Source organism: Colletotrichum abscissum (genome assembly GCF_030869225.1).
Source record: "Colletotrichum abscissum strain IMI 504890 chromosome Unknown Scaffold_73.1, whole genome shotgun sequence".
Lineage (NCBI taxonomy): Eukaryota > Fungi > Ascomycota > Sordariomycetes > Glomerellales > Glomerellaceae > Colletotrichum > Colletotrichum abscissum.
The window spans coordinates 1-24,255 of record NW_026850518.1 but is presented as its reverse complement, the minus strand read 5'-3'; the positions used below and the strand labels follow the sequence as shown (position 1 = coordinate 24,255).

Sequence of the window (24,255 nt, the reverse complement as noted above, 5' to 3'; positions counted from 1 at the left end):
CACAGTGTATCTCCGACCGAATCCGAGTGCCGGGCGCCCCCACTGTCGAGAGAGAGAGCGCGGCTTCTTACCCGACGGCTGCCCTGTGAATCGACACCCCCGGCAGTGGCAGTCGCCTCCAGACGGCAGTGGAGTGAAGGGACCTCCAGGCTCCTGGAGGTACCTGAACTGCGGAGCGAGGCGTCCCGAGCCCCACTAGAATTTCGAGCTCAATTGCCAGGCGCGTCATTGCACCCAAAAATTCCCCCAAAGGCGCGTCTCCTCCAGTCACAGCTCAACCTCCAAATTCACACGAATTCGCGATAGTTGCTCCAACATCGTCGACTGCACACGAATTGACGAATCCGGACGCCAACACACTCCAACAATATCCAAGCTTGAGCCAAAGACTACCCATTGCATGCGTCACAGCACTGTGTCTTCCATTCAAAATGGCAGCAGTCGACTGCCCCATCTGCAACAAACCCGTCAAGGAGACGCTGATCAACTCTCACATCGACTCTGGCTGCCAAAACCACATCTTCAACCCCGAACGAACCTCCTCCCCGCCGACAGCGACACAGTCTAATGGCACTCCCGGCTCTACACTCACCTCATCACAAGCCAAACGGCCCGCCTCCTCCTTCTTCTCGACCCCCGCACCGAAGCGCCATGCCCCTCCCGCCAAAGTCCTCACGACTCCGTCCAATGGCACGACAACGACAGCGGCAGCGACGACTACCCGGCCCATGGCAGGAATGAAACGAAGATTCGACGACGGGCCAGGCGAATTGCCCTCTCCCATGGCGACGACCACCGACACAGACAGCGAAGCAGCCCAACAAACACAACCACCAGAGACCGGTCCCTCGGCAAAGCGCACAAAGACAGCTCGCGCAGCGCCCCTCGCAGAGCGTATGCGTCCACGAACCCTAGACGAAGTCTGCGGCCAGGACCTCGTCGGCCCGCACGGCGTGCTGCGCAGCCTCATCGAGTCGGACCGGGTCCCCTCCATGATTCTTTGGGGAGGCTCGGGAACGGGCAAGACGACGATTGCGCGGTGTATTGCGCACAGCGTCGGCTCGCGTTTCATCGAGATGAATGCTACATCGTCCGGCGTGGCCGAGTGCAAGAAGCTGTTTGTGGAGGCGGCCAACGAGGGTGCTCTTACGGGCCGCAAGACTATTATTTTCTGCGACGAGATCCATCGCTTTTCCAAGTCGCAGCAGGACGTCTTTCTGAAGCCCGTTGAGGCGGGTACGATTACACTTATTGGCGCCACGACGGAGAACCCTTCTTTTAGAGTTCAGGGCGCGCTGCTCTCGCGGTGTAGGACGTTTACATTGTCTAAGCTCTCGAGCGAAGACGTGGCGAGAATCCTGCTCCGCGCCATTGACGAAGAGGCGCGAACGAATAACTTCCCCGGTAGCCCGCTCGTCGATGCGGAGCTGGTGACGTACCTGGCCGCCTTCTCGGACGGTGACGCCCGCACAGCGCTGAACCTTCTTGAGCTTGCGCTTTCCCTCTCTACGCGCGCGGGTACGACGAAGGAGAGTATCAAGGCCTCCCTGACCAAGACCCTTGTATATGATCGCGCAGGCGACCAGCACTACGATACCATCTCCGCCTTCCACAAAGCCGTTCGCGGATCAGACGCCGACGCGGCGCTGTATTACCTCGCGCGCATGCTCCAGTCCGGTGAGGATCCCCTGTTCGTAGCACGACGGATGGTCGTCATCGCCTCTGAAGACGTCGGCCTGGCAGATAACACTCTCCTCCCGCTCGCGACGGCGGCGTACACCGCCGCGCAGCAGATCGGTATGCCCGAGGCTAGGATTCCACTCGCGCACTGCGCCGTAGCGCTGAGTCTCGCGCCGAAAAGCACGAGGGCGTATAGGGGTCTGAATAATGCCTACGCGGCGCTCAAGGAGCCTGGTGCGGCAGCGTTGCCTGTGCCGTTGCACTTGAGGAACGCGCCGACGAGGTTGATGAGGGAGATGGGGTACGGTGCGGAGTATAAGTACCCGCCGAATTATCGGGAGGGCAGGGTGAGGCAGGAGTATTTGCCTGATGAGCTTGTTGGGAGGCGGTTTTTGGAGGAGAGGGATTTGGGGACGGAGGTGGATCCGGATTTGGAGATGGAGGTTGAGTCTTGAGTCCTAAGTTTTGAGTCTCGACTTTTGAGTCTTGATGTCTTGAGATACATTCTGGGTGGGAGATGACCGACCTTGTGGAAAGGGGTCGGTGGTTGATTTGAGCGTAGCATTATACCTTCTTACTTAGGGGTATACGGCGTCGTCTTGGATGGCTCCGGTCTTTGGGATAGAAGCTCGCCGGACCTAAGACGAACAGAGAACACTGCGTAGAGCGCATGGCATGGCATGGCGTCTAGGATAGGCATCACATCTCGTGCGCAGGCATGATGATGGAAAATACATGTAATAATACGTGTACTCGAACACGCTCTCAGGCTGTGAACGCGGGGAGCATTGCGTTGACAGGTAACATCCATCTGAGAATCGAGACTTGTTCATACACGCCACGATGTCTGACAAGCAACAGCCCAGTAGCTCGCACTCAGTACACAATCTCAGACTGGTCATGGTGGTGTGTGTTATGGAGCCCGGTCCGATGCATATGGAGTCTCAGGAAGCTGACCATGTCATCAACACCTTGCGGCTCGTTAACCCAGTGACCTCCAGATTGATACTCATGCCATTCCACTGTACATGAATTCACGAACGAATCAAGCGTTGTCCGCAGCTGCCGACCAAGGTTGATGTCAACGACTTCATCGTCCACAGCGTGAGCGAGGAAAATAGGAGTCTTGGCCGTTGAATCTGTCCCGCTCGCTCTGCGATAAAGTGAACCCTCCTCCGCCAATTCATCGATGACCTCAGCCGGCGGCATCCAGCTGCACAAACCAATCAGCCCACCTAATCCGCCTAGCCTCGGCGTAGTCAAAAAAGCGGCGATGGAGGTTGCGAATCCCTGGCTGATACCGCCTAGGAATATCTTATCCATCGGAACCAGGGCAGATTCGCTCTCGACGAGGGCGACGAGGTGTTCGATGCTTCGTCTTAGGCCGGGCTGTTGGATACCGGCTTCTTCTTCTGGGATTTCTAACGACCAGACGTCGAACCACTGTGACATTTCGGTGCCGAATCTCTTGGATGGAAGGAGCGCGGCTCCGGGGAAGACCCAGCGGATAGATGGGAGTAGGTCTGGGAGCGCGCGTGGTTGGTTTGCTGGTTCTGATGCTTCGCTTTCGAAGAGCTCGGTTGCGAAGTCGGCGCAGGTGCTGTCTCTGCCGTGGAGAAATATGATTGTGTGGGTGTGTGTCGCTCTAGGGTCGATGATGTGCGTAGTAGATTCCATTTTGGTGATGTTGTGTTAGGTTCTTGAAGCGGAGTTGTGGGATGTCTGTCTTTGGGGGGGGGGGAGGCTTTGAGGCATGTATGCCTACCAGAGGTGGAGACCGAACCTTGACGGTGCCAGACCTGGTTAGTTGCCAAAGGTCGTACTTTCCTCAGACCGGGGATCTTGACAAGCAGTCTCGCTTGCTCACGAAGTAACAGCGACACCTCAAGCCCATTACTCAGAGAAGGACTTTCTAGCGGAACCATCGAGACATGCAACTATATAAAACGCTCTTGAGTTAGTGACAGGTCGCAAATCATCGTAGTCCGTTCGTGTTATAAGCCTTGAGGCGGGGCGTTGACCTGATTTATGAAAGAGGTCGTGGTCGCGAATAGTGGCCCCTTGGACATATGTGATTTGTTAGTTACCTTATTTGACGCAGACTAAAGTTTCGGTATATCGGTCTCCTCATCGATATCCTCATCTTTGCTATCCTTCATGTTGCTTTCCTCGTCATTTTCGTTCTTTCCAGGTATGTCTAGTAGCGCTTGAAGGGTATTCTCCTAGGGAATCAGCCAAAAGGATGTAGGAGATTTATGATGCTCCACCAACAGAGAGAAGTACTAGTTACCTTTGCTGCATGGCGTTGATCTTATCATTTTCGAACGTTGTGTAGTGTGGCAGGCTTTCTCTGTCTCAGAGCTGAAGCGGTTCATAAGCCACAGCTGCGCTCCACTGACAGTATGTGGGCCAATAATGTTGTTCTTGGGTCAGATAAGAACCTGGTCTGGATTCGTTTTCAGCTCTCTGCAGTGCCATTGAGTGCTTACATTAATATCTGAGCGTTGGCCCGGTGAGCAGGAAACCTGCAGGATATCTGCCCTCAAAAAAAAGAGGCAACCAATCGAGAGACGGTTAGATCACAGGGGATAGGAGAGTCGTAATTCAGCAAGGTGGCGGACATCTTTTACCCTTTCAGAATTACGTACTTAGAGACCCCCTTCGCTCTAATTATCTACGATGCAGCTTGCATTACGGCTTGCTGAAGTGTATTGTCAGGCCTCGCCGGTTAAGGGATAGCTTGAGCGGCATGAGGAGGGGGACCAGGCAACAAAGGAGCAGCTCAGGCATATATAGAGCGTTGGTAGTACACCTCGAGGGAAGGGCAGATTTCAGTAATTCACCTTCTATACCCTAACAGCAGTTGGCCTCTGTGAGCTTCTTCCCTATGTCATACACCTATTGACATGTATTGATGCCCGAATCTTGTCAAGTTAAGGAGCCTGGAGACTTGAAACATTTTGCCCAGACTTCACTCCTTGCCAAATCCCAATCTTTTGGATACTTTCAGAGGCTCCGTTGCGAGGAGTTTCCCACATCTTGCGGCCATTCCATTTGCCTTTCATCTCATTCATGGATGCAGACACGTTTGATGGTATGGCAACAGGTGCGGCGGCCAGCAATACGCCAAGCCGGCCAATTGACAACGATAGCCAGACAATGGACGACACGCACGCATCGGAGTCACCTCAATGGTCCAAGAACGAAAGTGCAAGAAGTCTTCCTTGGAAGGAGGTCGACCACACGATGACTCCTCAGGCAGAAACACCATTACACCTCTTTCTTGGCGAACTCGACTTAGAATCCGATGCCGAAGCCAAGCTCGCAGAGTTGTCCGCCATTCTTGCAGCGTCACCAGAAGACATTGATACTCGATCATTGGAACCGCCCCACAAGACCCCTTTGCAGATCGCGATTGAGAAAGACGTTATCCGGGCCTTCAACTTGCTGATACAAGCTGGTGCCGATGTCAATGCCTTGGATGGAGCAAATACACATTCATTTTACCACGCACTTGAATACAATGATAGCGCGTACTTGAAAGTACTCTTGGAACGCGTGGTCCAAACAGAGCACCCTAACTCTAGCGGCCGGTGCTTTCTCCATCTCTGGGGCTTTTATAATCAAGAAGAAAGTATAATGCGACGTGTGTTTGAGTTTCAACGACATTTCCCGAACGAACAATCATTCCCTTCACTCCAAACACCACTCAACTATACTGTCTGGGAAGAAAAAAAGAAAGGCGTTGCTTTTCTACTTGAACAAGAGCCAGATCTTGGTATCGTGGATCGGAATGGATGGTCGCCCTTGATGACGGCGCTCAGGGAAAGTACTTCCGAGATCTTTGACATTCTGGTTAACCATCTATTCGAACCTGGGAGGGAACTCACCGCGAAAGATGTCATCAGCCGGAACAGCGAGCTAGGAGTATCTATTTTCATGGAATTTCGCAGGTCGAGGTCTGGCGATGAGGCATGGGAAGCCTCTTTTGCCAAGCTTCTTGCCAACATTCTTGAAAATTTCCCTGACTTAGAATTCAATACGACCCCGGATTACGAGGACCTTCTGGGCTTTGCGATGTTTTCGACAAAGCACTTCAAGAACAAAACTATGAGCAAATTCGCGTTGAGGGTCATTGATTGGGTACCGAAAAGATTACTTTTCCAGAGGTTCCAGGAAGGTAAAGCGACATTCTCATAGAGTACCTTATCTGACGACCTTGGCTGATCACAAGAAGACGCTGCTTTCATGGATGAGCTTCTTTGCTGGCTTGCTTGTCAACAAGAGCGGCACTATGTGGCCGTTTCCATTCTCAAAGAACTGCCTGCTCAAGAGCAGACTGGAAATATCGACCAGAATGGCTGGACGTTGGCTCACTGGGCGATATATCATAGGTTGCCTTCAGTGCTTCTACGGTGCCCGCCTTTGACACCCAGCGACAAAACTCGCGGCCTGGAGATTATCGGCCAACTGAAAAAGTCAAGCAAAACGAAGGAGCAGCAGCCTTTCGCAAAAGACAGTGCCAGGGAAGTGAAACAAGAGAATCAAAGCACCAGGAATGAGGAAGGTCGTACAGAAACTCACGCTCGAGTCCTCGACGGAATGAAACATATCCTTGACTTCATCGGCCTAGAGACAACCCTTAGAGCCAGAGAGCCCCTCAGAATCACCAAACCGACCAGCAGCGGAATCAAAGATTGCTTGAACGAGTTCCAGGCAAGCATTGTCGAAGTCCGACAAAACGAAAATGAGTTCAGCATGGGTACTAGATTCAGGGGGGTCTACAATACCATTTATGATGAGAAGGAAAGTTTCACGACAATCAGAGACGCAATAGAACAGTTCCAAAAGTCGACTAAGAAGTGGGCTCCAAGCACCCAAGTGTCTGGGAAAGGCTTCACTTGGGTCCATCTTCCAGCAGCCAATGTAAGCCTGACAAATTATCTGAGTTTTCCTTGGGATGAATGAAGCTAATTAAGTGAAAGATGGAATGGATGATGGTGAGATCACCGAATAAACTTTCTCTCATACGTTCTAACTTCATCCTACATTTCAAAACTAACAGTATTAATGAATAGGATACTATGAAGAAAATTTATATTTCACATCCATCCCGACTCGAACACTGGAATGAGGTTGCTCCTTTTTTGCGTGCAAGCTGGTCTCAGATCCCAGACAAAACATCCCCATCACGATTCATGCGGCCGCAATACGTCATTCTGAATCATAAGGAGAAAACAGGCAAAAGTTAGTCCAAGTGCCTTTCCTCTTTGGATATTGCATCCATCTGATGTGGCCTCAATATTGCAGACAATGACACTTATTCCCCGGGAACTGGCAAGAATGGTGGACTGGCTTCCGCTTTTTACGTAAGACCAGTCAATAACAACATCGAATACTCTTGTAGACATCTGATGATGAAAGCAGATGCCGTTTATCTTGGCCGACTATAAGCGAAATGAAACAAACAACAATAGGGAAGACTTCCAAGACATTCTAAATGGCTATTACCAAAGCCGGGGCTCCGTCGTTCATGATGCACCTACACTGGACGAGCACTACTACCACTTTGCTGCAGATGAGGAGTCTCAAAGAGACCGAGGCCACAGGAACAAGAATCAAGTCTTCACCAAGTACCTGCAAGAAAATAAGACGGGTGAGCCATTGGGGCTCATCAGAATTAGCCAGTTATGGGCCTGGACGATTGAAGACGGCAAGTAGCCTACAAGAGATCAACTTTTTATCGCTAGTGCATATAACTAATAACAAAGTATAGAATGGTTGATCACATCCGCTTCCTGTGCCGAAATCGACAACGAGAGAACGATTACGTTTATCAACTCTATCGTCGACCACCTGCGCACTCAAGTTGAAGATGGTAGTCGTGAACGTGGCCCGAATTCTGCTGCAGAGCTGAGCAGATCCATTGCCGAGTACTGCGTGGGGACTTATGACAGACAACAAGAGGTCCAGAAATCGAAGTCTGACAAGAAGAATGGAAATCAACAAAATCTCGCGATGGATTTCACGAAGGACAATGTGTCTACTGACATAAGCGGACCGACCACGAGGCATGAAGCCGAAACCAGCGAGATATCGATCCGCCAAACTTTTTCTAATTTCATCAACCGGATTGTTTGTGATGTCTAGCCTAATACTCTCGACAAAAAGCAAATCAGCTAATCAAATTTACAGGGAAGACAAGAAGCCGACTTATATGGCCAGTTTTCTGGCTATACAAGAACTTTGAGGCAAGAGGAAGAGACTAGCAGTAGTCACGGCAACCCATTGACAACCGAGGAAGCAGTCAAGAAGGCAGCCCAGCTTTTGTTCGAGATCAAAGATGTCCGTGACGAGTTGAACATACTCAGAACCGTTGCCGAATTTCAACGGAAGGTTCAGTCGCGCATGGATGGCAGAGAGCCTAACACGATCAGCAATGTGTTGGATGCAGACCTAACAGCTGCATATGTCAGAAATGACATTGATGAAATGGACAAGCTTGCTGGGAGGATTAGAGATGCTGTGAGTTCATCATCCCAACACCAATTGAGATGAGCAAAGTACTGATGATTGATTTCAGTTGCATACCACCATCACACTTCACGAGAGTGAGATTTCTCTAGACCAGGGGAAAAGGGTGATGATGTTTACGGTGATTACTGCTTGGTTTGTAAGTCTTCTCAGTACTCAATCTCTCCCTGTTCAAGGAAATAACTAAGTCATTACAGTTGCCTGCTTCATTTCTCACCTCTTTGTTCGCCCTGGACGTGTCATCTTTTCTTCAAGCACCATTGTGGTCTCTACTCGTTACCCGTATGTGTCTATCATTGCACCTCTCCGCTCGGCATACTAACACCGCCTCCTTAGTGCTTGTGCCTTGTCTCGTCCTCGGGTTGGCGGGAGGCTACATGTATTACGGGCGGCACATCAAAAATGTCGCGAGCAAACTACCTCACTCCTGGGAAACAACTCCAAAAGACGTCTCTCACAGTCAAAGGAAAGAGACAGAAAACCTCACAGTGGGCAGCACATCAGCCGCCAATACAAGACGAAACGGGCTTTGGCGATCCTTGCCCGGGGTGAGACATCGAGGAAGCAGAGGCCGTGAGAACGGCGAAGAAACTCAAGTCTGATACCGTTGACTGGGCAGAATTCCTTCGAAATGTCTCCATGGAATGATTATGTGTTTAGACCATGTCAATTAAGCTGGAAAGATCACCGAGGGTAGCCGTGCCGCACAAGTTACTCAGGTAGGTAATACCTACTTACAGTAGTATTAATATACTGGATAGAGAAACCAGTGTTCTGGTCGGTGTGATGCGAGTTTGGCATCGATAGATGATTGACTCCTGTGAGTACCTATATTCGAGGTGCTTCCCAGAGAAGAGAAGTTGCGGTCATAGTTTATCAAGTTTGAAAAGTCTATACCAAGTGCTTCTAATGTTCCCTTCGCGAGTATTTGCAAGGAGCCAGGGATCCATCTGTATTACGATCGCTCTATACCATAGACGATAGTATATGTGTGACAGGTCCAGTAAAGGACATTAGTAGGAAAGATTTAAGAAGCGGAATTCGTCCGAGACACCTGGGATTGACATATCAAAGCAGGTTCGATAGTCCTATTTACAATCTCTCACTGGAAACTGCAGTCTCACTACTGGTTTCATTACCCGGATGTCCCTGTGCAAGAAGGCCATTAGTTCATTGTACCATGACAAAAAGGCGAAAGGAGCATTGAATCTACCTTGAGGCATTGGAGAAGCGCATGCCAGGTGTTGGCGATTCTGCTGTAAAGCAACTTAAGCCCGGACCATACCAGGTAGGGTAACTTGTGGGTAACAAGAACTTCTGGCCTTGTATATGTGCAGTCAGAGTCAGCCAACCGGGGAAAGCTTTTCGTCTCGAGCTAAATCCGCTGGGACGTGGAGTGATGCGGACTAAGTCTAACTTCCGCAAGATGATAGGCTGCACAAAATCTACTCAGTTTCAATATGTTCCAGATGCCAAAAAGACATAACAGAAGAGGAGAATTCCCATCAACAAGTCCAAATGGAATTAGGAGCGGACCGAGCTGAATCGATAGCATCATGTCTACCACGAAGAAGTAGATCGAGGACCCGAACCCGAACCGGTTTGCAGTTTCTTTCGACTCCAAGAACAATCTATAAATGTGTTCCTGTCGATCTTCTGGGAGCAGGTTTGGGTCATTTATAGTTGTATAGAAACATCGTTTAATCTCGTCGAAGTGTGTGACATAGCTGCAAGGTTGTGCAGGTGATGATCTTGATTCGACATCGTCACCGCTCATCTGGCATTGATGATATGAAACCTCAATATCAACGGGTACTTCTTCAGCCTGGTTTCCGTTCATTTGAGAACTTTAGTCAGTACACGACCTGCAAAATTACCTTGGTTCCACGATCGCCAGGGACTCACCCGCGCGTATCTTTCCCACTGCCATCAGTGGCTGTACGAGCAGGAGAAGAGCCACGGTCTGACCGAATCCCATATCGGTGGACTCCGGGATTAAGTCTGGAGATCTGGCGAAGCGACGTGGGATGGCCTGACTCACCGCAAACGAAAAATTGAAAATCAGGCTTGGTTATGTCGAAAGGAGCGAGGAGGAATAACGGACCCCTGGAATTGAACGTCGCCTGGAAATGTTTGCTATGTCGCAGATGCGAGCCACGCACCTTGTAATTACTCCGTCATCAAAGGTTTTGACCGCAAACTTGTAAAATGGTCCTGGCCGATGACACTCGAGACGGAGCTTGGCATCAAAGAGAGCATCGCGCTTCTGATGGGCGGCGGCCCTCTCTTGGTCCATATCCCAAGCCAAAGCCCCCTTATAAAGTAGAGAGGGACGGCCCATGAGGTTGAGCAGGGGCGCAACGCCTCGCCCAGTTTGATCCTTCAGGTAGAAGTTTTGCAAGCGGAAAATGTAGCCGCTCCACAAGTACAGAAGAGGGATGAGTGGGTATTGGGCATACAGGACTGAGATCCCGCTCGATGGGTTTAAACATGCTGCAGATGCAGTACCCCCGCCACCGTGGTGCCAGTCCATATCCGAGACCACAGCGGTCGTGTACGTCGAAAGAACGAGCACGCACACCATGGCACATACTCGCAAATTAAAGAACCATCGACTTTGGGACTTGTATGTCTGTCTGAGGATGTCGAGGGTAGCCATATGCGACGAAGAGCAGAGCAAGGCTAGACTTTGCGCCACGGAGAACTCAAATTGGGACAACTTGTCTTTGCCCAAGATGGTGGCGACAAGTACCGAAAATCGATCGTTCCGTAGGGCAGACGTATAAACGTGGAAAGGCCGTCAGCTTTCCCGTATCTGATGACCAATCTATTTCGGCAGGAAGGGGAGAAGGGAAGTGACAGAAGATCAGAGAGCATCAAGGCCAGTATTTCGCAGTCTGAATGTAGATAGACGAAAAGTTGTAATTCACGTTCATCGCACAAGACCGACAAGACCTTCCGAAAGCGAGATAGAGTGTGATTCGAGTGGACTGCGAGACGAGAAGCCGCCGGTTTCAACTCAAAGAACGCCCCCTTGATGGCCATCATTCCCCCTTCGATCCTCCCAAAAAGATGGGATCTTCGGTTCCAAGCGCAAATCTGGGTCATCTCCCGCCCTGCCAACCAAAGTCTGACACCGAGATATCCGAAATTACATAAGATGGCAGCCAGTCTAAAGTTATGCGGCTCCTTGACGAGGTGCCACGATGAAACCGTATTTCTGGCGTACTGGTAGGACTGTAGGGGTAGTTCCCCAGATTCGGCTGGGCGTAACCCTGCAACCGACCGATCTTGAGACGTTTCAGCGAATGGCTGTGGTGGTGGGGTTTTCCTCTTTTTGGTTGTTGGCGACAGCGTCAGAGCACCCCTGCTTAGCCTTTGCTTGGGGGTTCGTCGTTTTGGGAGAGGGGTGCTGGACAAACTCGGCAAAAGCTGACACCAGGTCAAAACTCGTCTCTTCTTCTCCTGGCCCTCCTTGTTTGGGCCGGGGCCGCCTTCACCTCATCTTTTTCGTATGGCTGATCGGTATAGCCCGTTTTAAGGTCGCAGGTGTGAGGGGTGGTTTGAAGGCGGTGCGACGTGTCGCATCAAGCTTAATTTCCCTTGCCAGACTCAGTTCCTCCAGTTTGCAGCCTGGGTGCCGCAGTCTGGCGGTGTCGCTGGCTTTGATTTAAAGACGACTCGATGGCCTCGACTTCTGTGTCTCACTTATTTTGAGAATCATCCCATTCGCTCACTCGATTTTCCAACTTGCAAACCTTCTCTTCGTTCGGCTGGTCCCTTGTTTCATTTTAACTGTTCATACAACTTAACTTTTCAGTTCTTCACCCGACCTTTTCGTCTCCTCAGCAAATATGAAGTTCACCGCGGCTCTTTCCCTGGCCCTTGCCACCTTCGTGGCCGCCATGCCCGCCGAAGATCTGTCTAAGCGCCAGGCCATCAAGAAGGGCGGCAGCACTCTCGTCTTCAAGGAGCAGGGTGGCGTACCCGGAAACGAGTGCCTCACTTTCCGCAACAACGGTATGACTCCCTGGGATTGAACAATTCCCACGTTATCCGAGGCGACCCCACACTAACACGTATTATCTGCTAGGCGAGATCGTCAACGCTGCCTGTGTCAACACCGCTGCGGACAGACAGATCACCCCCTCGACCCAGGGCGGCAACAACGTTCTTCTCGTCCAGCGTTCTTTCACTGCTGGCTTCAGACCTGACTTGGTGAACAAGCAGGCTTGCGTCGGCTTTAACGGCACCGCTTTTCGGGCCGAGGACTGCGCTTCGAAGAATGTTGAGTTTGTGGCCCAGTCTGGCAACCAGCTTGTTGCCTCTGGCGGCGCCTGCTTGAACGGTCACGATAATAAGGCACAGGTGACTGTGTCTGCACAAGGACAGGGCTGTGCCGAGTTCACCACCACCTCTGTCAAGGCTACTGCCCCGTAAGAGGCGAAGTCTCACAGAGCACTACTCAGGGCAGACAGCTCATGTATACCATGAGTTCACTGTGTGTCTTTCACGGAGTACAGAGGGAGGGGGAGTACTTAAGTAATACTGGGAAAAGATATCAAAATTAATAAACGTCCAGAAATGACATCGAACTTAGAAACCATGTGATTGATCCATGCTGCATTGCCTGAGGGCTACTACCAGGTAGTTGGGTTGCAGATTGCGGAATCAGTTCGCATATCATTCAATGTTGCTATCATGTACCTTAGGCAGACTATCAGGCGGAGTTAGACGTAGGATGTAAGCAGGCTCTGCACATATCCACGTCATTGTACATGGTCATCGACCATAGCCTGCTTATTGCATAGAAGCTACCTCCACGTCATAAGTGTCCGCCCGACTTCATCATGGTCCCAGCTCCTTTCGCCAACAACTCTCGCGCAGAATTTCTAGTAGATGTCAGCCGCGGACATGTCGCGCTGGCACGAGACCAATTGCGATCTCCCTCGTGTTGAGGTCGAAGATGGAATCCCCGTCTGTCGGGCGTGTCATCGAACGGCCCAAGCGGTCGAGCCAACAGCAGACGATGTCACGGCCGGTTCAATCCCGGCCATTCCTCCCAATCAGGCAACAGGTATGATGAACCTGTGGTGGCCTCATTCTGTTCCGTATAGGCTTCCGCCAGATGTTGTCAACAGCCACTTCAACAAGTCGGACAAGAGCCAAGAAGTCAGCGAAGTAGCAGAAAGTCTTTGCATTCAAAGGAGACCAACCGGAAAAAATGCCGAAGAAAAACACACTATTCCAGCACTTCATCCATCACCCATCTATCCGAAGACAATCCGATCAGAAGAATTCCGCCTGATCAATTTCCCGGCTGCCGAAACTTGCGATGGTCTTGTACACCTGGACCTTGAAGTTCACGCCTTTGACAATTGCCCCGAATACGAGGCAGTGTCGTATACCTGGGCCGGAGAGGACGATGATGGTGCTTTGAAGCATCCCGTTTACGTCGGTTCCCATTGGGATATCTTATGGCAGACGAAAAATTGCTGGGAGATGCTTCGCTTCGTGCGACCCAAGCGAGCTTTACGAATGCTGTGGGTCGATGCCGTTTGCATCAATCAGGCCAATGTCGCCGAGCGTAACGGCCAGGTTGCGAACATGGCGCGAATCTACTCAGAATGCGTTCGTTGTGTCGTGTACCTCGGACCCGATATCGCTATACGCCCTGATGAGGACTACCCTCGACGAAGACGACTCCATGAACTAGAAATGGGCTTAACAGTACCTAAGTTTCCTACACATTCGACAGTGCCCCAGCCTATGTTAAGACTAAAAGCTATACTTGGGCGCAAATACTTCTCTCGCGTCTGGGTAGTACAAGAGCTACTCCTCTCACACAACGTCGTTATTCGCATTGGTGACGTTGACTTCTGGATCGACCCAATTGGTGCGTCTTATTTTTCAATGAAGGCCTCCAGTTGGAAATGGGAAAAAACACACGCTCCCTGGGCTCAGCATCTGACACAGGGTCAACCTATGTCGAAAGACCTCACTGAGCTCTTATTACTCACTCCAAAGTCACACTCTACTGATCCTCGCGACCGCGTATTTGGTGTATTTGGAATTTTGCCTAAATCTGGGGACCATTCAACTCGGCGTTATTACGCAGGTACACCGTTGCTGTCGGAGAATGGCCTAAAAGCCGACTACTCGTTATCAGCAAATCAAGTTTTCATCGGCACTTTCGCATACTCCTTGTTGGTCCTCAAGAAACTAGAGGTGTTATACCAGGCCTGTGGGCTCACAGGCCGTGCCCGAGACTATCCCTCCTGGGCCCCAGACTGGAGATGCAAGGACTGGAGTGCTATCTTCAGCCCTCCCAGAACCGTTGGCAGACTGAAGCACATCTGTGAGATAATCTCGAGGGAAAGTCCCACATATCAAGTCAAAAGCACCGCGTTCGAGTCATTGGGCTCTGGAATTGACTGGATTGAGGCAAACAAATCATGGCACCAAGGAGCCTTTGTCAATAGTGCCACGGGAGCCTTGAATGTGAATCTAACGCAATTCTTCACCTTCAAGACTAGACCGATTCGTATTGCCCGAATGCAGGCCTATCACATCTTCGTCATGCAACCTGAGGGCGCCAACGCAGCCTACATCCTATCAGAGTTTCGCCTCGACAAGCTCATGGGTCTCGGAAACGAGAAAATGTTTGTCTTGAATGCGAGCGAGACTGACAAGATTTTCCTCGTCCTACAGCCCATAGGAAATTCAAAGACAGATTTTGCGCTCGTTGCGTCCTGTCCATATGCCTTCATTGGGCAACCTGGCCATCTAGATTCATCTGAAAAAAGACATGGCCCATCCTCCAGTGGCTGGAATCTCCTCAAAGTTCTTCAATCAAGCCTCTTCGACTCTCTCAGGAGACTTCAAGAAATTTGCCTTGAAAATATCGTGGATAGTCACGATCACGGTGGTGAAGTGAGAAGGCGTTTGCTCCCCCATGCACGATTTTACCGTGATCTAGTACCTCTATACCTCAAACTGGTTGCTGATGATCAACCTGGCGTGACTCGGTCTGAAACCACAGCTGAGTTCTACCTTCGGTGGCTGACGGACCGGTATGTGCCCCGGGTGGAGGGAGAATCTGTGATATTCAAGTTCAGCATGCGTGAGTGGATAAGAAGCCACGAGGTGACGGGAAATGCGCCAGATAGTCGGACCCAGCAGGCTGTAGATTGGTACCTCTCTACAGTTCGATTGGAATGGAATGGCTCGAAGGTTGTTCCCGAGAACTATCGAAATCCATGGGAATTTCGGGTTGCAGGTCAAGGTTGGAAACCAGCTCTGATGACTCAATGGGACTTGGAGAGACATCATAACCGATACTCGAAATCGTTACTGGCAGAGTGGGTTGAAGTACGATGCCCAATTTCCAACTTTGAAGACTGGATCTCGATAAACAGAAAGTCATCACTGTACCATCTCCTTTCGGCAATCCACAGGGCTTCAAGGGAAACAGGGGAAGGTCTTTCGGATCTTATTTCAAGAAAGCCGAAAGAAAGTGATCGCTATGTGGGTTGTATATCGAGGCCAGAGGACATGGAACTTTGGAATGAGCTAGGAATCTATGGTAGCACGTACATGGTCAGTATCTCGTGATGGAAGTTTTCTCATACAGAGTTGTATTTTTGATCTACATTCAATTTGGAAAGACGTCTCCCATGGCGAGATATCTACCGGTCTAATGGCCTAACGCTGCAAGCCTTGCAATCTCATCAGCTGCAACATCACGTCCTGGGCGACTTATAGTTCTCTGAATCTTCTTTGCGTTCTGACTCATCAATAAGCTGGCAGAGCCGCCGTCGACTAGTTTCAGAAAAGCGCTGCTGAGTTCGCTGAGCGAGAAAGCAGGAGCAGATTGCCTGTTGCCCCAAACTCCGATATCAATCGCTTCTACACGTGCAGCGTAGTTATAGAGATCTAACCAGGCAGGAAGGATGAGCTGCGGTACTCCGGTACTAAAAGGCCAAGCATCAGTAAGATACATGTTGTAACAGCACATGTGCACGACGCAACTGAGCCGAGACTTACCTAATAGCTTCGTGATAACAGTTCGCACCACCGTGATGGACAGAGGCAACAATGTTCCCCGTCTCCAGCAATGCAGTCGGGTCAACCGTCAACCACTTTGAGACCCTGAGTCGATCGCTTCTAATGAACACATCGACCAGAGGTTTCCAGTCCTCGTCCTTGAGACTGGCGGCTCTGTTGAGCTTCCACAGAACCTGAACATCCGTACGCTCCATGACGACCTTCAATGCACCAGCCATATCTTGAGCCCTCCCTATGTCGTATTCGAACAAACTACCTAGATTGACGAGCACGGTCGGTGCCTTAGCCAACCAGGCGGCCAGTTCGGGATCTTGCTCTTCTGCCGAGGTACCCGAGATGACAATGGGTCCTGTAGTAGTGACATTGGCGGGAAGGAAATCGAGAGGAATGGCCGCCGCCGGGGTATGTTGGGTAATGAATGCGCCTTTTCCAGGCTGATGGATATTAAAGAAGTTGATTGGGTCTTTTAGTCCATGACTGGCAAGAAATTTACGTTTCTCGTTGAGCTCTGCATTAAACATCATTGTCCATGCGAAACTTCCCATCTGGTAAATGTTCGTAGGGATATCTCGCCAAGGAACGGGGAACTCGTGACCGGAGCCAACCCTAGAGAACATGTTAGTCTGCACTGCTGTGCTGTGAGGTCGGAGATCATAGACTGAATGTCGGCTTACGCTGGGAACTTCCAAAATCCCTTCAGCCATGGCTGATCCCCGGCGAAGCAGTCAGCTAGGACGTTCGGTGATAAAATTGCGTGCAGGCGCCCGTCTCCCCGTGTTGCATCCATCCCTGGTCGGTGAAACATGTCAAGTACCACGATCGCAGGATCAATATTTCTGATATGATCCCTTATGCTCTCGTATATCAGGAGATGATCTTCCCCAGACCATGGCGAGATGAATTGCGCCATATCTTCATTCAGACCCGTCAGCCCTGCGATCCCGGGCGGCTGCATCCAGCTCAATGAGGAATTCCGCCCAGACGCCTCCTGGAAGTTCGGGCCTGGTAGGTCATGGAATACAACAGAACGGGCTTGCGGTGTCTTTCTGCGTGCGTAGGTAGTTATCCTGTCGATCTTGGGCTTGATTTTGGACCATGACGCGAAGTGAATAGTGATATCTGGGTGGCGTTCGAGAAGAGAGTAAACAGTTGCGACGTGGACATTCGAAAGACCGTGTTCAATGTTGGTGATGAAGAGAACGGTATTGTTCTTTCCGATGACGGGAGTGAATTGTTCACTTTGAGCTCCTAGACCACGGCGAAAGGATATAACCGCAGCGATGAGGCCCACGATACATGCGAAGAAGGGTTTGGCGCGTTTGAAAGCAGTGGCTGCCATGTTGACACCGTACGAAGGGTCTTTCAGAATAAAGTCCAAGGCAAAAGGGCGCGAACAAGGCGAAGGAAACCGGGATCCTGTGCTCTTATGTAGCGGAGCCGAGACCAGTTCCAAACATCGCTCGATCAGGGTTTGAAGCAACAATCAGCCCTCTTTGGCATTGTACATGCTCGTAAATGTTAATAAGACATTACGGTCTCTTGCAGGCGCCGTCAGCTTACATGTAAAGGCCTGAGTGGATAACGCATCCGATTTCGCGCTGTATATGTGTTGTCGGCTTATTGTGGACACTTACCAGGTCACAATCGGTGTGACGAACCGATAACTCGCCTTACGTGAGATCTTACCGTTAGATTTACGGCCCTTACATGCTTGCTGCCAAGATATCAGCTCATTCAAAGACAGCAAGTCCCGATTGATAAGATCAGCAGGTTATCCACGAAGGAATGCCTACTCGCACCAACCTTCCCAATGTAGATTCTAAGGTCTGACGCGACATGAAGGTAAGATGACATATGCCACGCATTAGCGACAGAAAGAAAGAACTCACCAATCTTCCGCACAGACTCTGAAACAATTTCTTTCCGGCTGGGATGAGTAGGCTTGAGTACTCGGTGACTTACAGGGAGTTATGGGCAACGCTCCTCATGAGATATGCTCTTGACTCAGCGTTCCCTCAGAACATGAAATAAGAGGCTTGAAACAATTGACAGTATCCACATGCAGACTCGAATACGCATCCTAGGTCGTCTTGTCCTGCCCCGATCAGATGAACAAATTTCGTGCCTATACCATTGTCATAATTCCTGAACAGAACATTCCGTCGATAATACAGGCGACTTGCACATTCGGAACCACTTAATAACACTATTTGAGGTGACACGCACTTGTCAACCAGCAAGGTATCCTTCCATGTACAAGAGGTCATATGTGATTGCACGGCGCCAGAACGACAAGTAAAATGCATCATGAAGAAATTTGTCCAAGCAGATAAGTACATTGTTAAGTGCCTTTTGTGTCGTTGTGATCTTATTGTGATTGGGCTGCTTGATTGGGGCACGGAAACCGCAACTTTCCGATGATCGAGATTAGCGCCCTCTGCCCTTGCCCGTCAACCCGGCGCGGAACAAACCAACATTCAACCAACCCAACCAACAAACAACAAGGTCATATCCGGACACCATTGATCTTTCAGACTATTATTGGCATTTACGCGAGCCCAATCAGCTCTGCAGTATATAGATAAACGCATCTCCCTAGTGGTACGACAGTCGCTGCGGGGCCGCCTACCCAAACAAGCACCCCGCACCTGGCAATGATAAAAGCACTCAGTCTTATGGAGAGAGTCTTTAATTTTTCCTCATATGCAGATATAACCCAAGCTTTTCAAAGTTTTCGGGGCATTGAGCACAGATTCTGCCTTCGTTGTGAGCTATCATGGAGGTTCAGTCCGTCCAGGTCTTTCGATTGGACGTCAGGTCGCAATTTGAAGGCTTGAGCAAGTCGCAGCAGAAATATGCCCATCATATGGCACGGTAAGTGATGGCATGAAAGAGACACGACTGCTTCGCTGACACTCAAGAAGTGCAGCATGGCACGGGGCGAGAATTGTTTTACGACAAACCTCGCCAGAATCGCTGACAATATTTGACTTCATTCTCGAGCTTCACGCGGCGTGGAATGGCGGTTGGGATCAACTTGCTGATGAGATTGGAATCAAAGAGACGCACCAATTCCTCACTTACGCGGCAGCCTTTTTGTCCAACTTAGGCAACTACTATGTTTGTCGTCGCAAATTCAGTTGAGTCGATTCCGCTAACTATTCTAGGGATCCGGCGACCAGAAGTTCATCCCCGCCATCCCTGGGACCGTCTTCGCAAAGATTGCAACCAAGTCGGACAGACTTCAGGCTTTGTATAGCTCGTTTGCTGACGCTGTCTATTCATCACCGCCCTTCAGCCTTGGATATCCGGGAGAGACTACTCAAAGCACTTACTACCCGGGAAACCATATCACCAAAGAGGAAATCGCAATGGTCTCTCAAGTCTTGGAACAAAAGTCCATTCTCCCAGAGAACACCAGATTGAGAAAACTAGACGGAGATGCCGGATTTGAATTGCAGATCGCTTCTTCCGATGACGGAAGTCTTGGTGTTTTGCCGTTGTCTGATGGGAGAAGCAGCGTCAAGCTCGTGATGGGAGACCATGCAGCTGAGCTGGAGAAAATGTGCGTCGAGTTAACACATGCGGCGAAATTCGCATCCAACGAGCTCCAGAAAGTTTTCATCAAAGAGTACGTTGAGAGCTTCAGGACCGGAAGTCTCGCCAAGTATCGAGAATCACTGCGAAACTGGGTGAAGGATAAGGCGCCGGAGATCGAAAACATCTTCGGCTTCGTTGAGCCGTACAGAGATCCACATGGAATACGAGCTGAGTTTGAGGGTCTTGTTGCGATCGCAGACGCCGCAGAAACAAGGAAACTGACAAGACTGGTCGAGAATTCGACACAATTCATTCGGAAGCTACCTTGGGCCAGTCCCGAAAACGACGGAAAGGGGGTATTTGAGAAGTCTTTGTTTGACCCACCTGATCTCTCAAGCATACACAGTAAGTTCCTGCGGAAATTAAGGAAACATCAACTTGCTGACATTCCAAAGCGCTGGCATATTGCTCCAGTATCATATTTCCGGGAATCAACCTACCCAACGTACTCTTTTCCAAATTCCAGCTTGGTCAGCTATCGGCACGAGCTAACTTAGTGATAGTACAACGATATTAGGCAAGAGACAGGATTCAAGAATGTCATCATTGCTAATCGCATGGTTGCGGAGAGTAAGGCACAGGGTTACCCATTCATCGAAGACTCCGAAGAAGCCGCATTCCGCAGAGCTAAGTTCCCAACCTACTATTGGTGGGTTGTTCTGCACGAGCTTCTTGGACATGGCACAGGCCGGATGATGGTTGAAACGACAGAAGGGGACTACAACTTCGACATTCAGAACCCGCCCATTAACCCTCTCGATGATAACCCAATCAAATCCTGGTATAAGCCTGGACAGACTTGGACCGGTCAATTTGGAGATCTCGCCACAACAGTTGATGAGTGCAGAGCAGAGCTAGTTGGGGCGTACCTGATGGATGACAAAGATCTTCTGAGAGTTCTTGGATTTACAGATGCCACAGACGTGACAGCTGACGATAGTGAGAAGCCATTGGCAATGTTTGGCACCATTCAAAATGCTGACGTGCACGGTTGAATAGTCGCGTACAACATGTACCAGCAATTGGGTGTGGATGGTCTGCGTGGTCTTGCCAACTACAATGTCGATAGCAAGGTAGGGTTGAAAGAACATATCTATCAAGTTGAAGTATTCGCTGACATCTTATCATAGCGCTGGGGTCAAGCCCATAGTCGAGTAAACACAAGCCGCAGGTATTTAATGCGAATACTACATACTGACAAAGTGACAGGCACACTTCGCAATTCTGAACTGGCTACTTAAGGACGGCGGGGACTGTGTGGAAATTGAACATGACAAAGCTGCTGGAAATTTGACCGTCAGAGTCAATAGAGCAAAGGTTTCCACTCATGGAAAGCCAGCACTGGGCAGGATGCTCTTACGTCTGCACATGTACCGGTGCACAGCAGATGTCCAGGCATGTCGAGTTTACTACGAGATGCTTACGAGATTGACTCAGAAGCATCTGGAATGGCGGAAGGTGGTGGTGGCTAGTAAGCCACCGCCACTTGTGTTTGTTCATGCCAATACGTCTCTGGAAGGGAATGAGGTTACTTTGAGAGAGTACGAGCCCACAGTTGAAGGTCTAATAAAGAGCTGGGCTGAGCGCCGCATCTAAATTGGAACCAAGCCTTAGGGCTTCGCAGGCATTGTTAAATGATTGTAATGGTTACATGTATCAAAGAGCCTGGACCCCATACAATCTGAAGTCTTGGAAGCCGATAACAGTCTTGATGTCCCGAATGAAATCAGTGCTAAGAAAGTCAAACCAACTTGTAGAGTCACGATGGCTCTGCTGAAGACGGAAAAGGGTTTCCTTTTTTTTTTCTTTTCTTCTTCTTGATGAATAGTTGTAAAGTGGACGTAGCCTACTTCTCAAATTAAGAAGGCCCTTCGTTCAAACACACTCAGGAAGAGTGTAGCTTCCTGGCCTCAACTGCAATTCTACCTTAGTTGGAAGGAGGCACAGTCCTTGACGAGGAAGCATTTTGGCACGGAACTATCTTGCTCTAGTCACGCAAACTAGTTTCGGCCGCAAAGGAAACATATATTACACTAACATAGAGTCTTAATCTACTTGAAGAAATGGCGACGCGTGAAAGTCTACTGATCATGTCAACATTGCCATTTGACGTGGTGTTCGGCCTGGCACCCTGCGCGTAAAGTCGCCTAAAGTTCGTGCATGTACAGTTCAAGGAACGAGTGCCTCCTCTGATGCATTTTTTAATAAGATCACCCACGATTGAAAAAAGAAGACGAAAGGAAGAGAAAGCCACAAGAAGAAGGGTTATGAGAAAACATCAGTTCATAGTACAGGTGTAGCGATGAAAGGTAGGATCTTATCCCCCGTCATATAGGTACCCTGTGGCTGCACTCTCAACGAGAGTGAATCTTCGAGGTAGAAGTATGCGCGGCAAAAAACGTACAAGGCACAAAAGATGGTCGTTGGGATAACAACTCGGAGCGGGACTGCCATGTCTGGGTTCTGATCGGGAGAGATGTTTCGCCACTTTCCGATCCATCTATGAGCGCTGCGCCCCCATGCTTTAGCCTGTACATGCAACTTGATATTGGGCGCGCTGCTGCTATGAATCTGATTTCTCTGAGATCGAGCGTCTTCTGTTGCAATGGAGGTACATGTAGGCAGCGCTGCGTATTCCTTGTCGTTGCTTTGGCTTTGGTGTCTCTGGGATTCGGGATCTTCTATTGCAATGGATAGGGGAAGCGCTTTGGAATATTTCAGTCGTCGGTAGCTCCTCCATACTTCGAAACTGTAGTAAATACCGCCGTAGAGCGAGAAAATCATGTGATAGGTGGCACAAACTCTCCATAATTTTCGCTCAGTCTCAGAGGGAAAGAAGAAGTTCCACCCAAACATGAAGGAGCAACTGAACAATGCCATCACGAAGATGCTAGGAATCCAAAGTGACAGGCCTATCGGCATCCAGATATCTGATGGAATGCGGCTCCATGGACGCTTTATATACGGCCTGAATACGGTTGGCGACGTATCCATCGGCCGTACGAAGAGATGGAGGTGCATCATGTCACACAATCTTGTGTAATATGACCAGTGCGTGGCAATCCTAAACTCCTGGCGACTAACAAAGGCCAAAGGAGTCTGGAACCACTCGTGAGGTAGATCGGGGTGTGTCTGTTCTTGGCCTCAGCCACCAAACCCATGACGATGATAGTAAAGGGAATTGCGAGCTTACAGTCTGTCGTGCTTTCTTCCTGATGAATTCTATCGCAGTTTCGGTTTCAATGTCTTGCGGGCACGTTATGGTAGGTTTGTAGAACCAGCAAATAGAAGTTGAAAACATGACGAAGGTGAACGAAAGAGCAGTTAGCTCTAAAGGTGTGATGGGCAAACCCAGCCGGAGTCGATCCCCTTCTTTGATGCAGAACAGGATAGCCTGCCACACCGTAATGATTCTGTTCCAAGATCCATGTAAGTAATAGTATGGATGAGGAACAAATAGTTTATCCGTCATACCTGGAAAGAGCGTCGACACTGTTGCGATCAGAAATCGCCATTGCCTCCATATCTGGATAGACAACGTATTCGTTCTTAATCAAGTAGAGTAATTGTGCAGCGTTGATCGGAAAACGTCCGTAATCGGGACTCTTCAGATGTATTCCTCCCATGTCTACAAAGAATGCATGCTTTAATGTCCATTTCTTCTCCCCACGTATTCTCTTGGGGAGTTTCTTGAATTCCTGAAACAGCCATGGTTAGCAAACGTAGCAAATCGAGAACCACCCCATTGCCCTTCATGTGCACCTGTATGCAACGAACCTTGACACTTTTTCTAGCACTAGCAAGCTGTCCAACTGCAATACCAAAAAGAAAATCGGGTCCGAGAAGGCCGATCGCGGCAAGGTTGAATTTGTCGATGGCAGCGTGCCACCACTTTTCTCCGTGCCCCAGCGCGTTGGGATGAGTCGCTACCCAGACACAAAGAAAGATGGTCAGGTTACTGGACCAAAGAATGTCGATGGTCCCTCTGTCGTTGCCTGCACTCACCCAACCACACACAGGCTTCCAAATATCGATCGTTCCGTTGGCCGACGAGTCTGTTGAGTTGCCGCAGTAGTAACCCCACGGGTGCGTATTCGGGTCCGCCATCTGAGGCGGCGCAAGGGGGCTCTGAGCCACTATCTGGGCTTAGAATCGTCGTTGTCGTTGTCTTGGGCTGATTTGTTGCCACTTTTAGGCAGATTTTGGTTGTCGTTGTAGCCGTGAGAGTGTTGCAACGCAACGCGTGGTTAGAACGCAAGCTCTCAAAGCCACGCCACGGGCGGACTGCAATTCTAAACCAACAAGATGGGCAATCGGTAGCTAAGTAGAAGGAAGTAGGAGAGAGGTAAGTAGAATAACAGCGGCGCAACCCTT

At 49.9% G+C, this 24,255-nt stretch overlaps 9 protein-coding genes across 9 annotated transcripts; 5 read left to right on the top strand and 4 right to left on the bottom strand.

Annotated features, from left to right (window-relative positions):
• Positions 1-431: 431 nt before the first annotated feature.
• Positions 432-2,135, top strand: CABS01_15766 (ATPase; the record flags this gene model as incomplete). The annotated part of the gene is made up of 1 exon (XM_060549100.1): positions 432-2,135. One exon carries the CDS (start codon positions 432-434, stop codon positions 2,133-2,135), a length of 1,704 nt encoding a protein of 567 aa, XP_060390956.1.
• A 421-nt stretch (positions 2,136-2,556) lies between these two features.
• Positions 2,557-3,357, bottom strand: CABS01_15765 (carboxylesterase; the record flags this gene model as incomplete). The annotated part of the gene is made up of 1 exon (XM_060549099.1): positions 2,557-3,357. The coding sequence occupies one exon, from the start codon at positions 3,355-3,357 to the stop codon at positions 2,557-2,559; it is 801 nt and encodes a 266-aa protein (XP_060390955.1).
• Positions 3,358-4,752: 1,395 nt separating this feature from the next.
• CABS01_15764 (uncharacterized protein) lies at positions 4,753-8,816 on the top strand (the record flags this gene model as incomplete). Its single annotated transcript, XM_060549098.1, has 8 exons — positions 4,753-5,860; positions 5,918-6,606; positions 7,108-7,336; positions 7,457-7,815; positions 7,876-8,205; positions 8,264-8,353; positions 8,412-8,496; positions 8,551-8,816. The coding sequence occupies 8 exons, from the start codon at positions 4,753-4,755 to the stop codon at positions 8,814-8,816; spliced, it is 3,156 nt and encodes a 1,051-aa protein (XP_060390954.1).
• A 1,171-nt stretch (positions 8,817-9,987) lies between these two features.
• On the bottom strand, positions 9,988-10,873 carry CABS01_15763 (uncharacterized protein; the record flags this gene model as incomplete). The annotated part of the gene is made up of 3 exons (XM_060549097.1): positions 9,988-10,039; positions 10,120-10,337; positions 10,388-10,873. The coding sequence occupies 3 exons, from the start codon at positions 10,871-10,873 to the stop codon at positions 9,988-9,990; spliced, it is 756 nt and encodes a 251-aa protein (XP_060390953.1).
• A 1,195-nt stretch (positions 10,874-12,068) lies between these two features.
• CABS01_15762 (uncharacterized protein) lies at positions 12,069-12,654 on the top strand (the record flags this gene model as incomplete). The annotated part of the gene is made up of 2 exons (XM_060549096.1): positions 12,069-12,234; positions 12,308-12,654. The coding sequence occupies 2 exons, from the start codon at positions 12,069-12,071 to the stop codon at positions 12,652-12,654; spliced, it is 513 nt and encodes a 170-aa protein (XP_060390952.1).
• Positions 12,655-13,128: 474 nt separating this feature from the next.
• Positions 13,129-15,151, top strand: CABS01_15761 (uncharacterized protein; the record flags this gene model as incomplete). The annotated part of the gene is made up of 2 exons (XM_060549095.1): positions 13,129-14,968; positions 15,021-15,151. The coding sequence occupies 2 exons, from the start codon at positions 13,129-13,131 to the stop codon at positions 15,149-15,151; spliced, it is 1,971 nt and encodes a 656-aa protein (XP_060390951.1).
• Positions 15,152-15,910: 759 nt separating this feature from the next.
• Positions 15,911-17,620, bottom strand: CABS01_15760 (uncharacterized protein; the record flags this gene model as incomplete). Its single annotated transcript, XM_060549094.1, has 3 exons — positions 15,911-16,187; positions 16,261-16,887; positions 16,956-17,620. 3 exons carry the CDS (start codon positions 17,618-17,620, stop codon positions 15,911-15,913), a joined length of 1,569 nt encoding a protein of 522 aa, XP_060390950.1.
• A 1,437-nt stretch (positions 17,621-19,057) lies between these two features.
• Positions 19,058-21,477, top strand: CABS01_15759 (dipeptidyl-peptidase 3; the record flags this gene model as incomplete). Its single annotated transcript, XM_060549093.1, has 8 exons — positions 19,058-19,155; positions 19,206-19,401; positions 19,449-20,226; positions 20,277-20,326; positions 20,385-20,820; positions 20,881-20,954; positions 21,012-21,035; positions 21,091-21,477. 8 exons carry the CDS (start codon positions 19,058-19,060, stop codon positions 21,475-21,477), a joined length of 2,043 nt encoding a protein of 680 aa, XP_060390949.1.
• Positions 21,478-23,342: 1,865 nt separating this feature from the next.
• CABS01_15758 (uncharacterized protein) lies at positions 23,343-23,988 on the bottom strand (the record flags this gene model as incomplete). The annotated part of the gene is made up of 2 exons (XM_060549092.1): positions 23,343-23,579; positions 23,659-23,988. The coding sequence occupies 2 exons, from the start codon at positions 23,986-23,988 to the stop codon at positions 23,343-23,345; spliced, it is 567 nt and encodes a 188-aa protein (XP_060390948.1).
• Positions 23,989-24,255: the final 267 nt, after the last annotated feature.